The 16,788-nt window shown below is 38.3% G+C and overlaps 3 protein-coding genes across 4 annotated transcripts; 1 reads left to right on the forward strand and 2 right to left on the reverse strand.

Annotated features, from left to right (window-relative positions):
* Positions 1-1,216: 1,216 nt before the first annotated feature.
* On the forward strand, positions 1,217-8,126 carry LOC134863029 (C5a anaphylatoxin chemotactic receptor 1). Of its 2 annotated transcripts, none has more exons than XM_063881251.1 (3): positions 1,217-1,350; positions 2,395-2,520; positions 6,269-8,126. In XM_063881251.1, the coding sequence occupies exons 2-3, from the start codon at positions 2,398-2,400 to the stop codon at positions 7,205-7,207; spliced, it is 1,062 nt and encodes a 353-aa protein (XP_063737321.1). In that variant the 5' UTR covers positions 1,217-1,350; positions 2,395-2,397; the 3' UTR covers positions 7,208-8,126. The 2 variants fall into 2 exon arrangements, with proteins under 2 accessions (XP_063737321.1, XP_063737322.1); XM_063881252.1 differs by lacking the exon at positions 1,217-1,350 and adding an exon at positions 1,388-1,521.
* Positions 8,127-8,179: 53 nt separating this feature from the next.
* Positions 8,180-12,550, reverse strand: cenpq (centromere protein Q). The gene is made up of 8 exons (XM_063881254.1): positions 12,159-12,550; positions 12,031-12,085; positions 11,784-11,892; positions 11,091-11,159; positions 10,870-10,999; positions 10,239-10,358; positions 9,247-9,321; positions 8,180-8,870 (listed from the first exon to the last, which is right to left on the reverse strand). Exons 1-8 carry the CDS (start codon positions 12,261-12,263, stop codon positions 8,832-8,834), a joined length of 702 nt encoding a protein of 233 aa, XP_063737324.1. The 5' UTR covers positions 12,264-12,550; the 3' UTR covers positions 8,180-8,831.
* A 1,049-nt stretch (positions 12,551-13,599) lies between these two features.
* On the reverse strand, positions 13,600-16,401 carry mrpl16 (mitochondrial ribosomal protein L16). Its single transcript, XM_063881253.1, has 5 exons — positions 16,149-16,401; positions 15,549-15,620; positions 15,250-15,398; positions 14,473-14,766; positions 13,600-14,068 (listed from the first exon to the last, which is right to left on the reverse strand). Exons 1-5 carry the CDS (start codon positions 16,216-16,218, stop codon positions 13,877-13,879), a joined length of 777 nt encoding a protein of 258 aa, XP_063737323.1. The 5' UTR covers positions 16,219-16,401; the 3' UTR covers positions 13,600-13,876.
* Between the last annotated feature and the right edge of the window lie 387 nt (positions 16,402-16,788).

Genomic DNA, 16,788 nt, shown 5'->3' on the forward strand with positions numbered 1-16,788 from the left:
TTATTAGATATGTCCAAATGTCCCAATAATGTCCAATTTGACAATGAGAGTCCCTTAAAATAACTGAAACAAGTGTCTAATTCACTGTGTATATAATGTACAGCTGCTCATGTAGCTAGAGTTATCATAGAAAACAGCCTTTAAAGAAAGCACTAAGCCTTAAAACCCATCCAAAGACAAATATGATTAATGAGATTCCCTCAGTTTAACAAATGAGCAGCACTGACACCTAGTGGTGAAGGTCTTTTTAAATACATACATTTAGTTGCTTCAGATGTCACAGCACAGCAGTCAGTTGCTGTTAAAGCAAACCCTGAAACACGAGCATATCTTTCATCATATTTTATTAAAAGACGTGAGAGTATTTATTTTTTTATGTTTCTTATTTTCAACAAACTTAAAAACACAATACTGCCATACTGAATATAAGTGTGTTTAACCTCTGTCTGAGATGCTACGTTTGAGTGCCTGTCTCTTTAATCTCACCTGCAGAAAAAGCTCAGTCACAGGAAGTACCTATCTCAATATATTGTTGAATGTAATTTTTTCTGAATAACAAAACACCAAACATAAACAGACATGGTTGTATTATCTCACATTCTGAGTTGGTATTCAGACCAGTTTGCACACAAGCACTGAAATAGAAAAGTGAGTTTTATTTTTGTGTTCCTTTTTAATATTTATGTATGGTGTAACATGGTGTTAATACACTTTCTCATTAAGTGTCATGGACTAAATATATATACACAGTATATATATATATATATATATATATATATATATATATATATATATATATATATACATATATATGTAGCAACACAAAAGTTTTACAATCAGATGTCATTGCGCATCTACTGATCAAAGTCAGTCGAAAGGACCATTGTTTCTCTCCCCATCTTTAATATAAGAGTTTGCTAAAAGTATGTTGGAGTATTTACAGCAAGTTATGTCCATAAGAACAAGCAGAGGAAACAGCATTAAAGTGCACCACTGATTTGAAGATTAATAAGTAACTTTGTATGTTAAACCGCTGAGGTTAATGTTCTGTTTTATAGAGCAGTTATAACAGCCAAAGCACAAAGGAAATTACTTTTTTTTGGACTGAAAAATATTGTGATCGAAACCATTGCTTTGATGTTAATAGATATGTTCATAGAAAGGAGTGTTTGTGTTGCAATTTCTCACAGGAAAGAGAGAGAGAGAGAGAGAAAGAGAGAGAGAGAGAGAGAGAGAGAGAGAGAGAGAGAGAGAGCGGAAGGGAGAGAGATTGTTCTTGTAACACCAGTAGGCACTCCTTCCTACTTTATCACCAGCTCCAGTTCTCCCAAACACAAGGCAAATAAGCAGGTAAGAAGCGTATTTTTAAATTTGACTTCCAAATGATTTGAAGCCGTTTTTTAACAGACTTTCAAACACAGATAGATCTTAAGTCCTTAATGTATTCCTTACTGTGTGGAAATCTGCCCTTTTCAGCTTTTAATCATTCAACCACAGGTGCTATCAGTAACTTTGGCACAGGTAAGTGGCTCTGCTACTGCGGGGAATCTAAAGAGGAGTGTTCATTAACACAGGAGTGTTTTCATTCCAGCTGCATGCGAACAGGCCTGGTCTAGATGTATATGCTGGCCCTGAGGCTGCAGAAAAAATATAGGACATGACTTTCTCTGTGATGATTGTTGTTAACACAACACAGGACACAAGTCCTGCAATTATGTGAATGCTTGTATCGTGGAGACTAAACGAACATGGAGGTTGTGCACATTCAAAAATGACAGGAGCTGGACTTATGTCTGACAGGAATGGATGTACTTTCACATCCACACAGGTTTTGAGCTATATGCTTTTCTTCAAACATACGCCTTCGGGACCCCCATTAACAGAAAAAACTCAGATTCAATAAGGTTAATGAAAGGTCACGGGAATGGTGTGGTTATTGTTACGATAATGGCTTGGGAACCATTATCGTGACATTGCATTGACCTATAAATATAGGTCAATGCAATGTCCATTTAAGTGATCTAGTGTATTGCAGAATTGGAGAAAGTAGAGATGGCATGTGCATTACACTGCATAAAACTGAAAGACAAAGTGATATCTTATCTTTTAATGTGAACTGCAACACAGAAGAAGTTCTCAGCAATCAAACCAAACTGATTAAACGTAGGGAGAAGTCTGTGGGGGTATTGTGTGATGTTGACATCAGCCTGTCTATGTTTTAGGCAACTGACATGTGAAATTCATATGCAATCATGCATGTTACATAAATCATACCATAAAAAAGCTGTTTTCATTTTGTGACATTTAATATTTCTAGTCAAATTTCAGACAAGAAAACCAAAAGCCTCCAAATCTATGCAACTGTATCATCCAAAAATGTTTACTGTGTTTCAGCACATGACCTCAATTGCCAATATGAATGGGACTGACCATGCAGGAATCAGCTTGAACACCACCAACTCATGGCAGATGGAGGCAGTTAGGGGAGTCCAAATGGCAGCTACTCTGGTTATCTTCCTGGTGAGCAATCCTTTAATAAAACTGTACACTACCACTGCACATAGCGCTGGAAAACATTGACTAAGGTGCTGCTGAATAGAACATAAGCAATAGTTGGGATCATCTGTTGATTAATAAGTTTGGAGGTGAAAAAACACAACAGGTTCACCAGACTGTGACTTATTGTTGTATGTAAGCATTTAATCTATTCGAAACAAAACATATGTCAACATTTTAGGAAATACTTTTTTTAGAGTTAGATGATGAGTGATGATACCAATCTCATCTGGAGGGTATTTTTGGCTTACCCCATGTGACTGTTGAAAGGTCACGCCCACACAGGAGACCAAGTTTATATTTATTTAGAAATATGTTTTATAAAAGATCAAACTTTCTCTCGTTCAGCTCATCTCCATTTGTAGAGAGTATTTCTTGGAGAGAGGCAGTGATTTCCTGGATTTCTTTTAATGCTAAGTAAAGCTTAAAGGCTTGAGGTTAATGTATTAACGACATGACATGTTCTTTAAAGAATTGTAAGTCAAACGAAAGTGAAAAACTTTGTCATGTGACAAGCTTCCTATTTAGAATGTGGTCATTAGTAAGTCTGAACTGCTTGGAAATGTATCTAATACTGCTTGCTAGCCTGCAGAAATCTTAATTTGGATCAGCATGGCTTGCACATATTGAGAAAAGAGAAAATGCATACAAGAAAATACCCTGTATTTTGCATGCCTGAGAAAGGGACATTATCAAGGTGAAGGTGGGAGCACATCAATGATTGTGCCAGTGTGGATTTCCTCATCAAACAACCCTAATTCTGAAACTCTGGTGTATGCTCTATAAGACACCCAAAGCAGTCACACTTTTGTAGAACAGGAGGTTTGTGAGAAGCAGCAACCAGGGATGGAACCGGTAAAACTAAAATTATCGACTATGATGGGAAAAGACTCAATTGTGAAGAGTCAGAGAGTTTATGGACTCAACGTCAGGGGGTTAAACTCAAATACATCCATTGACCTGCCTCCAGCTTATACAAGGGATTTCCTTCTATTTGAACATGCGAACATTCCAACCTCAAATGGAAACACCTTGCTGACATAGCTCAAGACATGCGTCCACTAATAGATTGTGGTGCTGGATTGCTGATTGGCTATGACTGCTTCAGAGCACTGACCCCAAGGAAAATCATCAATGGTGGCGATTACAAGCCCTATGCCGTTAAGACTGTACAATAGGAGCATCATAGGAAGTGCTTCACAGTGTGTGAATTCTCAAGATGTGACTGGACTTTGTCACCAGGTATCTGTCAGGGAGGTGCAACCGGTAACGCCATCAGCCGTTATCAAGGTGCTTGAGTACGACTTCGCGGACACCAGGCCAGGGGACAACTGCATGTCTCAGGATGATATTCGCTTCCCGCAGATCTTAAAGGAAGGAATCAAGCAAAACGTGCTGGGTCAACTAGAGATGCCTCTTCCATTCGGAGCACGTCCTTTACTCCCAGACAACAAAAGGTTAAAGCACCTTAAAAGGAAACTGGAAAGAGATTGTGAAGGAGAGAAAGCAGAAACAGAACCTGAACGCGCTGCAGAGGTGAAAAATGTGGACCTCAACTACGACGACCTTCCTGCACAGAGAGTGCTAGGAATAAGATGGAACGTTGAAAGTGACAGCTTCTCATTCAAGATGTCACTCGATGAGAAACTAGCAACTCGATGTGGGATACTAGCTAGGGGTTCTACCTCCATTCATCTTTGTAAGGAAAGACGGATATGCATGAGATGTGTCAGAAAGGAATCGGGTGATGATGGACTTTGCGGAAGGCTGCAATACCGATTGGGGTGCAGCAGTTGGGGTAAAACAGTCAAGGCCTCAACAAGCCATCCATTGATGAAAGACCCATTCAGAAGTTAGTTGTTCTAGTGGAGAGCAGTAGGGAAGCAAACAATTGCTAGAAATGTATATACGTTTCCTCATTAGGCTTATGGTCTAATTAAGTTTTTGTAGCAAATATGAAAATTCTATTCTGAACTTGCACTGATAAATACATTTGTTCAGTTTATTTATATATACATACAACTCCATTTAAGGGAAAGACAAAAAAGGAGTTGAAAATTACCATTGATTTATTTGATGAAGATCTTAATGTATACATCTGCATTTGTGTTTGAAGGTAATTTTGCTGGGAGTGTAGCTGATGCTCAAAAGTTCCTTTATTTATTGGTTTGTATTTTCTGTATTTTGTTAAATGATAACGTTATCTTGCCGGAAGTCACGTGATTTCAAGCCCGGATGTGAAGTGTTGATTTCAGCGTAAAAACAGCGCCAAAAAGTATAAGACGTAATAACGATGGTCGTTTTTTCTACTGCTGGTTAACGGGCAAATACGTTTTCAAGGTGTGTCATGTCACACATGAAGAAACAATGGATTTAATTGTGAACTTCAGTTTGATTCGTAACGTGATTTGAACCACAGTAGTTACAATACCTTATTACTTTAACCCTTCTCTTGCGTTTCGGGTCAAATCTGACCATGTGACTCTGTTTTTTATCATAAATATTGTGTCTTTTACCCAATTGCCTCAAGACCTTATATATTCCTCCACACTAGGCCTTTGAACATATAATTTATGATCACCACTTGCAGTGAATTTTGAGTGATTTATTCAACAGTGAAACACCTATGATGTTTTTGGTCAGAATTGACCGCCACAGAAATGAATGGGTATAATTATGTTCATACTGCAGATGGAAAACATCTCCACATACACACACACACATTCTCTCTCACACACACAAACACACTCTCTCACACAAACACACATACACATACACGCATACATTTCTTGTACTTATGTCCCCCCACACCTTCCCAAAAAATGTACTCTAAATTACGGGAACCTGTCACTTTCTCGCATACAGTATATTTTCACAGGTGCGAGCTCTGTGCCCCTCATGTAAGAAAAACCTCTCACTTTCTCGCGCTAAATGCTCCTCCCTTACTGTCGCTCATGCAGTTATATTTCTGCCTTGCTCACATTTGACTCATTGAATGCTTACGTCTGCAAGGAACATTCCACCCCATTTGTGTATTGCCAACTATGTGCATGAACACACACACACACACACACACACACACACACACACACACACACACACACACACACACACACACACACACACACACACACACACACACACACACACACACACACACCATATACTGTAGTTGAAACAACACAACGAAACAATCAAATCAATACATCCCATACAACATTGGAATCATCTCAGTTACAACACTATCTAAAGCATTTCCATCTCCAGAAAACACAGCCTACATGGCAAGCATTGTTATATTAATGTACAGTAAACACTATCTTTGAACTTGCTGCAAAATTATAACATGAAATTCACCCATGGTGTCATTCTGTCGGCCACCCCTTGATTCTACTTGCTTTGACTGTTCAAATGAGATGCAAACCATCAAAATTGGATAAGGGGTTCCAGAGATATCACTATGCAAAACACACCGGCCATTTTTGACCGAAAATAGTATGGGAAGGGGGGTATGACCGAACGTTAAAAAGAAAGTAATAAGTAATATGTACTGTATTACATTTTGGAAGTAACCTGCCATCACTGCATGAGGGTGATGTTGATATTTTTGTAAACATGTCTGAAATAAAACAAATCAGAGTATGTTCTGTATTATATCTATAACTCTAAAGGATTTCAGCTTAAGTGTGACTGGTTCTCTTGGTGTCTCTAGGTTGGCGTTCCTCTGAATGGGCTGGTGGTTTGGACACTTGGACTGCGGCATAATCGCCACCTGGCAAGCAGAGGTCACGGTGAGGAGACGCGTGCTGCCAGCAGTTTCCGTATTTATGTCCTGAACCTTGCAATGGCTGACCTGGTTCTGCTCCTGCGCACCCCCTTAATGTTGGGTTACGTTGCTCACAACTACAGCTGGCCGTTCGGCCGCGTCTTCTGCCACCTGGTCATGTTCTTGCGAGGTCTGGGCTTATACGCCTCTGCCTTCCTCCTTTGTGCTGTGGCCCTGGAGCGATGCCTCTGTCTGCTGAAGCCAGTGTGGGCAAGCCTGCGACGCCCCTACTGGGCTGTTCCTCTGGCATGTGGCCTCCTATGGCTGGTAGCCACCATCTTCTCTGCCCCCTACCTCCACAGTGCTGTGCTGCAGGATAATGGCGGGAAACTCCAATGCCTGGAGAGCGGGAGGTTTGACATGGGGCTGTTTCTCACAGAAACGATAGCAGGTTTCATCTTGCCCCTGCTGGTGTTCCTGGGAAGCAACCTGGCTGTTGTGCTCACCATTCAGCAAGCTGTGCCCGTATCACCGACCTCCTCCAGCCCTTCCAATGCCCGCAGGATGACCAGAATGTATCACATGCTCTTTGCCACCATGCTCCTCTTCCTCACCTGCTGGGTGCCATATTTTGTTTGTCGGTTCCTGCAGGCCTTGGCCGTGGATCTGCATTACAGAGCATTTATCGGCGCATACATATCTCTGTTCCTGGTGTACATTAAGTCTGCTCTCAACCCGGTGCTGTACGTGTTTGCTGCCCGAGGCCTAAGTCGTGCCATCAAAGCTTCAGTTATCTCCACCCTTGAAAGACTATTCAATGATGACTCTTCAGATTCACTCCGAAGGAAGTCACTTAAGAACTCACTTAAAAACTCACAGATGTAGCCAAGAGGTCAACAATGCATTCATTTTTTAGTTTTTATATTAAACCACAAATGCCTTGTGTTTTTGTAGAGTGAGAAATCTCTTTACTGGTGGGTTACTCCATTTGCTCATACCCACCAAAAATGAGTTATGAAAATAAAACAAAGACAGCTTTTAGTTAAGTTACTTTTAACCACTTAGCCACGGCAAATGGACAAATAAGTCAAGAGCCTTAATATTACACTCAGAGACAGAGAGCCTCCAGAATCTCCCAGGATTTGACAAATAGACGCGATACAAATTTCATCAAACACTGACACCAGCCTGGTTCTTCAACTGTCAGCTGAGAACAAGATGTATGACTGCAGGTTTCATCAGTGAAAGTACATGACTGAAGACTCCAGAAATGCTGCTTCTGTTGCAGCACGCTGAAGGCAGGGTCATAATTTGGCATACAAATGAATTCATGAATCATGTTGTCTATTAGTTTCTTGGGCAGGGAACATTTGGATGGTAAATAAAAAGCCGGTATGAACACAGGATTATTTCTATGCCAGTTTCCTGGCCCCAGGGGAACCTTTGTCACCGGATGGATTCCTCCAAGATTACTCACTGTTAAGCTTGCTTATACAACCTCTGCTATGTTTCGATGAATGTTATCTTATCAGAATCAACATTGAGTCAGACCCGTCAATATGATCACCTCATGCTCTAAAGACTAACACCTCATACTGAGCAGGAAGTCAACATGTTGCAGGAACATCATCTTGTGGTGAAGGCTCCACAAACACGTCTGACTGGACTTCCGCTATGCACAGCTAGCTTTATGTTTTTTTGTTAATATTCTGTCAATGTTGACAAAGGGGATTAAACTGTTATTCATGGTCACAATTTAAGTGTGTTTAACTCCTGCATTAAAATATTAATGAACAAAAGTAAATCAGATGTTTTTTAATTATATCTGATCAAACAGTCAAAGCATGAACTCATGTCTCAAAGGTCCAACTAGTCACTCTTTATTTGCAGGTACAGTATTTATTTAATGCGTTCTGTTATTTAGGCTCAAACCATGAATAAAGAGAAATTGCATATCTGAACTTTCTAACAAAAAAACTAAAACGTAAAATGCTTCGATAGTGAAAAAGGGTATTCCATTATAATATTGATGAGAAACTGAATTCTTTACATAATACTGCACACTTGAGAAGGGGAATGGTTAAGGTGTATACCACAAGACCGCAACATTCATCAATTCCGGCTGAAATGAAGAATTTAGATGCATATCATGCCTCTCAATCTCTCCACCCATTTCCTCTGACAGCTTTCCAATAAAAACAACATGAATCATTACGATTTAATCTTGAAGAACCACACAGACACATTTCTATCTGCAGGTGTTTAACCACCACAAAAGGTAGAACTGAGTAATATAAAAAAAATATACATTTTCCTGTACACCAACACTATGTACAAACATCCTTAAAAAAAACATTTCAGACCTCTAAGAAGAAAGTGCAATACTGATGTTATTGGAGCCATGGTTGAACAGCTGAACGGCCGGTCTCTATGCCTGCTGAAGCAGCGCTTGGGTATCCTCAGTGGTCTCTGACTCCTGCAGGATTTCTCCAAGTTTGCGGGAAGTGGCTTAAGAGTCACTTTCTGGTATAATTTTTTTCAATCGAGCCTGAGGAAAACCAAAAAAAGTGGCTGTGGGATTTTTTCTGTTTATACGAAATGATGAGTATTCAGACAGTTTTGTAGAAATAGATCTCTGAAACAAGAGCAACGTTTTTTTCTGTATGTTATATGAGCAACACAACAGTACAGAAGCAAACATTTTCTCTCTCTGTCTTGCGTAAGACACATTTCATATCTTGTTGCTCAACAGAGAACATGTTAACACTTTCCAGTTCCTGAGAATGCACACTCAGACATTTTGACCACATCTTATTCACAGAAGAGTAAGAATACATGAATGCTTGTGCAGACAGCTATTGCACAACAGGAACAAGTCAAAGCTGATACTAAATTTCAAGAATGTGCTCCCCACACATGCTCACCTCTAATGTTGTTTTATCTTTTTGTGGAGGAAGAGAGGGAAGGTTGGGCTTTGCTTGTTTAGCTAACTGTAGGATCTGCATGAACACAAACAAGGAGAATGGTACTGCATGAGAAAACTATTGACATATTTGTCTCCCATTTAATAGATGAGGTGAAGTAAAAAGACATGCTGTAAAACTCAGCTTTGTTATAGTCTATAAAGTATATCAGAAAAACTTCTCAGTTATTTCCTGTGGTAAATGCTCAGATCCATTTTCTGAATAATACAAAATCATGTCGGCTTTCACATTTCAACATGCGGTTGACAGGCTGATATTTTCACGGAAACTAGGTTACTGATTAATGTTGTAACATTTCTTTGTTAAAATGTATTTGTACATAATACATCATATTTAACACTGTAGGCCAGAAGTTATATGGATAAAAAGGAAGTTACACCAATCATTTTTCATTTGTGTTTCAATTAAGAGATGAAATGCTTTATGGATTGTCAGATATAAAGTTGGCAACTACTTTGATTAATCCTTTCAATCATTTTTCAAGCAGGAATAGCAAAAAAGTATTTGATTCCAGCATCTTATATCAGAGGTTTCTGGGTTTTCTTTCATACTTAGCATTGTAAACTATCTTTGGGGGTATTTGGCATTTTACTCAAACAAAACAAGACATTCGCAGATTTGATGTTTGATTCTGTGAGGTAAAACATTTTACCATGTGTAAGACTAGAGAATTATAGATGAATAAATAAAAAAAATCTGCAGATTAATCGATTCAAATAAAAATCATGTATTTCAGCTCAAGTTTCATGCCTTCAGATTAAAACAAAAAAAGAACAATAGAATAAGAAACCCTTACTTGCTTTAAGTTAATAACAATGAGTTACAGAATAAAGGAATAAGGATATTCAAATAGCACCATCTATACACAGCTCAGGATACAAAGCCATTTTATAAAAAATGATTGAGAATGCTGGCATGCGAGTGTTCGGCACCTCTTTAGCTTTCTCCTCCTCCTCCTTCACCTGATCCCTTAGTTTGCTGCAAGTGTGCTGCAGAGAGACAGTCTGCTCCTCAATCTTCTCCAGAGCACAGACCACAGATTTCAGGTTTTCCTGAAAACACAACAAGACATCATGTAAGGCAAAAACAGACATCTACTCCTTTATATTTCAGATAAATGACTGCACTGAAATATAAAAACATTATGTCTTTTCAAGGTAGATGGACGTCATTGCAGCGTTTATTACTTATTGAATTGCTTTAAGGTTTATTGCATATAGGACTGAAGCTAACGATTATCTTCATAAAATATATGATTATTTATTGCATAATCAATTTAAAATTGAGGCTATAGAAAGCTTACTAAACCTACTAAAAATGACCCTCCTTGCATATCCCAGTGAGGTAAAATTAGATTAGATAAAGAGCTTAACAAACAAATGTTTCACTTTTTTAATTCTTTGAGAAATAACTTGTAATGCTTTCCATTTATTTTCAATCCAAAATATCCATCAACTACTAGTTTCAGCATCAACTGAAATGTATATTAAAGTAAGGTTTACATTTTTGAAATATTGCAGTTTGGCTGTCGCAGCCTCTTCACCGGCCCCTAGCGTTTCTCACCTCGAGTTTGCTCAGGGTTGTCTTTCCAACCGCAGACTTCTTGGCTTCCTCTTGGTGGCGTTGATAGGATTGCTCCAAATCATTTTGTTTCTGCACTGGCACTTTGAGCTCTGCACATTTAGCAAGAAACCTAAGAAAAGATAGAGAAATGTCTAAGCACCTGTAACCAAAAGATACCAGGCCAATGAAATGATTATCCTTATTTCAGAATTATTTCTCACCTGCTTTTGATTATGTTTAGATGTTCCTGGATCTCTTTCTTCTCTTTCCGCATCAAAGCAATAGTTGCTCTGTGAAAACAGGACAAGAAGATGTTGAATTTTATTCACTGCAGTAATTCGAATGCCTCATAGTCTTTAGGTGGAAATGGCTGGCTTCAATTATTATGATACCTATCCTACCTGTAATCAATGATTTTTTTAGTCTGTAAAGTGAGTTTCCAGAAATGCGCTCTATGAATTAAAAGGATTATTATTGTTAAAAAACCTAATGACAATAAATCAACTGGTCAGTGATCCCTAATGAACAAACAATGTAAAAGGAGACATTTTTCTACAAGAAACTTAAAATTAAGCTGGCAGTCCTGTACTTAAATCTATTGTTACTTGTCCCTATGCGTATACACCATAGACTGTATATATATACAGTCTATGGTATACACTAATACTGACATGCCTGCAACAAAATGGCCACTCTACAAATATAACTCTAGGCACAATAAATAATATATAAAAAGTAAGGTTAAAATATTTATTTGACTTTCAACCATACCTGAAAACTGTTGGCAAAATCTTTATTGGTTGCGTACCCCATTTTTTTTTTTTTTTTTTTTTTACATATATACCCTACAAAGTTGTTTTTTAAAGGGTAACACTCGGAAGTATTAAGCTGTAAATCAACACAGTGAAACTCACAGTGTGGAAATATCCGTCATTTTTTCCAGAGCAATGATGGAGGATCCGGGCATTGGCTTCCACTTTTCCTCTCCTTTGACTTTGAGAGGTACTGAAGGTGAGCCTTCAGCTTTTTCAGGTCACAAACAGGAACAACACAAGGACAGAGAAAGTAACAACATAGAATTAAGCCTGCTTTGTAGGCTATTTATATTCAACATCTGACAGGGACAGGACATCACATTGTGCTATGAAGAGCTGTTCTAACCTTTCCTCTTCTGGGCTGCTTTTGGCTTGGTGCTCTTGCCACTGGGCTTGGGGTCCTACACAAACATCTATGTTAACAGGGGACTGCAGACAGGAGTCAACATCAGCTGGAGTATTAACTGATCTTACCTGATTCTCTGCCGATTGTTGTTCTGTCGTTTGGTCAGTCTTTTTCTTTTTCTTCAGGTTAGGTGCTGTTGAAGCAGCCCGGTTAGAGCCTCTTACAGGCTTCATCTCTGCTAACGTAAACTAGCTTAGATCACCATAAAGTGAATGTAAAGCTAATGTAACTGTTGCAGCGTCTGGCTAGGCTAACGTAAATAACACTACCAAAGAAAACTTAAACCGATATACCCTTGTGAATACTTGATATACAACGTTTAGACAAAAATGTCGAGCACATTTCCACAAATGAAATCGCAGAAATGGACTCAGCTGAGGTACTTCACCGCGCTCCTGTTTTCGAAGAGTTTAGCACGCAATGCGCATGCGTCAACCAATGAGCTTTGACTCCCCAGAGTACGGCCTGACAGGCAGCTATTCAGAGGGGAAATGTACATTGTTAAAGAAGAGACGACCAATGAAATAACACACTAATAGATAAAAAAACGCATGCACATAGTAAATGAGATCAAATATAAATGTACAGAAGTACTCATTTCATCTCAGGCTAAGATGTCATGACCTAACACCACATTTGTAGGAATCATATTCATACTACAGTTATTATTGTATGAATCATACGATGGCCTGTACAGCACAGCAGCCTTCATTGAGAAAACAAAACCCACATACAAGGCCCCACCCCATCTCCTACATAGGAGCAAGACAGTATGTTTTTTTTTTTTGTCAATTTGTGTCTCTGAAATTGTGTTGTTTATTGTTTTTTTTTGTAGTTATGTTTGTCTGTGATTGTTTTAATCCTTTTTGTTTTCATTTTGAGTCGCTTTGTGTGTTATTTGTACTTTTTCACAGTGGTTATGAGTCTGCTTAAACTCTCAGTAGTAGTTGTATGTTTTTATATTGTCATTTTGTTCCTTGTTGTTACGTCTCTTTGAGTGACAGTTTGTAGGGGAAGAACCAGTAACTTCCTTCAGTAATCCATTTATGATCCCGGCATGGTAACAATGTCCATACTTTTTGGACACATGAACATGATGGAGATATTTATATGGTCAAATTCTAAGATACTGCATTACCTGTTTAAATCTAAAACGTTTGTAATTATAATGAAGATAACAAGATTAGTTTTGATTTAATTTCTCAGGTTCATGCAGAGTTGTTGTCAAGAGCTAATGGCATATTGAATTGCTCTAAATGTAACTATTTAAAATATTGTTGCTGGGTACTGGGATATTGATGCTCCCTGCTCAAAATAGATTTAAAATGGAGCAAATTATTATTATTATCATGTATATATTTTACTCTATACACTCTATTCACATTATTCAAGCAAAACAACAATTGGAATTTCACATTCAGCATTCAAGTACTTGGTTAACCATGAATAAAACCAGGTGATCTTCATTTGAATCTTTTTACAACTTACAAAACAAGGATGATAAATAAATGCAATCAACAGTTTTTTTTATTCATTTCACATTAAGTGAGATCTGTAGATTTGTTTACACTTCTGTTTCGGATCTTTTTTCAACAGATTACACCGAAAGACCTTCAAATTATTATTTTTATTTTAAGGAAATTGAAGAAACATCTCTTTGACAAATTCATTAATATGTGTGTAAAAAAACTCAAATGAAATAAGATTCCCAAAAATGACGGAACATTTTGGCCTGGATGGTAAACAATATGACAGACACTGCAGCCATTTGTGTCCCTCCGGTCCATCACACCCTCCATGGGAGGTGAAATTTGCCTGCAAAGCGTCCGTTGGTGCACAGGTCTTTGGGGCTGAGCACTTTCCTGATCCCCATCATGTTGCCGTGCGTTATCTCCTTGAAGGTCCAGGGATTCTGGTTGTTCTGCTCCATGTCAGCATGCTTCATTTGCAGGGCTGCTAGGCTCGCCCTGCTGAATACCTATAGGAAGTCCAAAAAACAAAGAACAATGGGTTGAAGGTACTAACAGTTACCCTCCCTTTGGCTTATTGATACTTTACATGGATCCTCATGTATCGATGAATGAATAATTAAAGCATTAAACAAAAACGCAACATTGTGTGAATATGTTCTTTAAGTTATCTCTGTAATCTTTTAGTATATCGATAAAACATTGAGGGATGAATTATTGCAGGACTGTTGTATTTCTGCATTTGTTTTTAGTAAAGTATACCTAATCGACTGGCAGCTATGTATATACATACAGTATGATTAACCAAAAATTTGATTTTTGACAAAATTGCACAATAAAGTTAACAAATGTACTGAAAGTGAATGTAAGAGTGTATGCCTAAGTACAGTATTTACAGTATCAGCTATCTCACCTTGGCTGGGAAGGGTAGCTTTTTTGCCACTTCAGTCATGATATGCTCAATCTCCCCAAGCTCCACCTTTCCTCCAACTTCCACTATAAAGCGGCCATAGCGCACAGGTGTCACGTATTGGTCTATGGCTCCCTTGCCCCCGCCCATGCGCATGCCCAGCCCTTTACGCGTGACAGGCTTATATGGACCATTGATGCGCCAACGGGCAAATGTAGTCTTAGGATCCATCTTGCGATTGATGGTTAGACGGATCATCTCAATGTGACCCCAATGAATGTAGCCACCTCCCATAGCCTGAGCATAAGAGAGAGAGACAGACAAGAGGGAGGTCACTTTTTAATAGCATGCTTTGAAAAAACAGTGTGTATTATTCTGTTGGCATTAGGCGCGTAAAATAATACAGAATCATTTGATTATTGAGATATTATGTTTTGTTGTATAGCATTGTTTTAAAGAACACTGACCATCAGCATCATGATAGGTATTGACTGATTTTTGACTTCTTATAAAAAGTATATAGACAATTTATGTAAAGGAGAAAGCTAAGTAGAAAGATTTCCTAAAGTAGGTAAGTAAGATAAATATGATTCTATGTTGTATAATACGTTGAAAAAAGTGACCTTAAGAACCGGCTTACACTGTATACAGTTACATAAGGTTAAATAATAAATTAAAGTAATAAAATACTGCAGCTTACATGATCTTCATATGCATACACGCCTTAAGCAGCTGTCAGATACCATTGAACAGCAGTCTATTTACACAAAAAGCACTCACCACAATAGCAAACTCTCCCATAGTGAAAGCATTGGCTGCCTTTGCTGGGCCTTGGATATCTTTCAGATTCTTCATCTCTTTCTTGGCCTTTTTAAAGTTAGGCATCTTGTTCATAAACTTCAGTTTGCGTCTCTCTGGCAGCACCACATCTTTAGAGGAAAAACATGGGAAGAATAATGAAAATGTTCATCTTAGATGTAAGATGTTAAAAATCCAAAGACTGGACCATGGACAGACCTCTAGGGCATGTATTCTTGTGTTCATATAACAATGTTAAAATGTAGAAACTAAATTATTACCACTGTGGTCTGGAGGAATCTCATGTGTCCTCAGGCAAGCAGCCAGGACTTTCAGGTGGCCATGTAAAAGACCTGTGGAACAAACAGTAGAATACAGAACCATCATTTATTAATGCTAGTGTGGAGCACTGCTCAGTTCACATCAGAGAGCAGCCAGAGAGAGAGAAAAACCGTAGAGATTTTATCAGGTCTTTTCTGAATTTTCCCATTTGATTAGAAAGGAGACTGTTGTTAATATTGGTCCCCTTAATTCATCTCTAATTTGTCTATGTACTGTACCGGTTTTAAACCACAACGAGCACTGCTTTCAATTTATAAATGTCTTAAGTATGATTTGCTTTGCTGTGCTCTATGTTAGTAGTTGTCTCAATGATTGCCCTCATATTATTGCACTATATAACACCTGTGCAGAAACTATGAGTTCAAGAAATATTACTGGCTTACTCTGACATACAGCGCATGCTTACGGACAATTAATAACCGACCAATTCATATTCATATAAAAATGTCCTGCCCAATAAAGACCCTAAAGGAGCTAGTTTTGTTGAATTTCAACGCAATAAATGAAGAATAAACACATGAACTCAGCTGACTTGTTACCTTGCTGGTGACCGTTCAGTCGACAGATACCGGTCAATCCGCCGACAGCAGCCTTTATGATGGAAAACATGATACTACCCTTTGATTGGAAACTATAAACACCAAACTGTCACAATGTGTGGTCGATATAAGAGCATTTTAAGGTGGTTAACTTATTAAAGCATTATCAACATCATGCTCTGTACAAGGTCGCTGCCATTTCTGTGGTGCTTTTTCTTCTTCGGTTTTAATGCAACCGATGTTGAAGTTGCATGCCGCCACCTACTGTACGGAGGGTTCAACTTAATGACTCAATCATGACTTTTAAAGCAGAACCAACAAACATTAAACACATAAAACATCCAAATACAAGAGATGTGACCTACTTGTTGCGCTGGTATTCAGTTCTGCTTTGATATATAGTGACGTGAAATTAAAAAATGAACACATTTTCATAAAGAATGCTGAATTTCCAATTAAATCTTCATATCAAATATAGAAAACACTAATATCTAAATAAAAGATTGGTTTCCAATGCGTCCAGTGTACTATTACAATGACACATGGATATGGAGTCACTTAGTCACGAGACATTGAAGCTATTGAAAAAAATAAGACTTTTATGTTGGAAGAATGCTGAATTTCAGTAAGATGTTCATAT

The sequence above is a fragment of the Eleginops maclovinus genome, chromosome 4 (assembly GCF_036324505.1).
Source record: "Eleginops maclovinus isolate JMC-PN-2008 ecotype Puerto Natales chromosome 4, JC_Emac_rtc_rv5, whole genome shotgun sequence".
Lineage (NCBI taxonomy): Eukaryota > Metazoa > Chordata > Actinopteri > Perciformes > Eleginopidae > Eleginops > Eleginops maclovinus.

Coding starts and splice junctions, on each gene's coding strand:
- LOC134863029 (XM_063881251.1), top strand. CDS start 2,398: ATGACCTCAATTGCCAATATGAATGGGACTGACCATGCAGGAATCAGC. Junction 2,521..6,268: donor CTACTCTGGTTATCTTCCTG/GTGAGCAATCCT, acceptor TGGTGTCTCTAG/GTTGGCGTTCCTCTGAATGG.
- cenpq (XM_063881254.1), bottom strand. CDS start 12,263: ATGAAGCCTGTAAGAGGCTCTAACCGGGCTGCTTCAACAGCACCTAAC. Junction 11,893..12,030: donor AGCAGCCCAGAAGAGGAAAG/GTTAGAACAGCT, acceptor GACCTGAAAAAG/CTGAAGGCTCACCTTCAGTA. Junction 8,871..9,246: donor AAGATAAAACAACATTAGAG/GTGAGCATGTGT, acceptor GGTTTTCCTCAG/GCTCGATTGAAAAAAATTAT.
- mrpl16 (XM_063881253.1), bottom strand. CDS start 16,218: ATGTTTTCCATCATAAAGGCTGCTGTCGGCGGATTGACCGGTATCTGT. Junction 15,399..15,548: donor GATTCCTCCAGACCACAGTG/GTAATAATTTAG, acceptor TTTCCTCTAAAG/ATGTGGTGCTGCCAGAGAGA. Junction 14,767..15,249: donor TGGGAGAGTTTGCTATTGTG/GTGAGTGCTTTT, acceptor TCTTATGCTCAG/GCTATGGGAGGTGGCTACAT.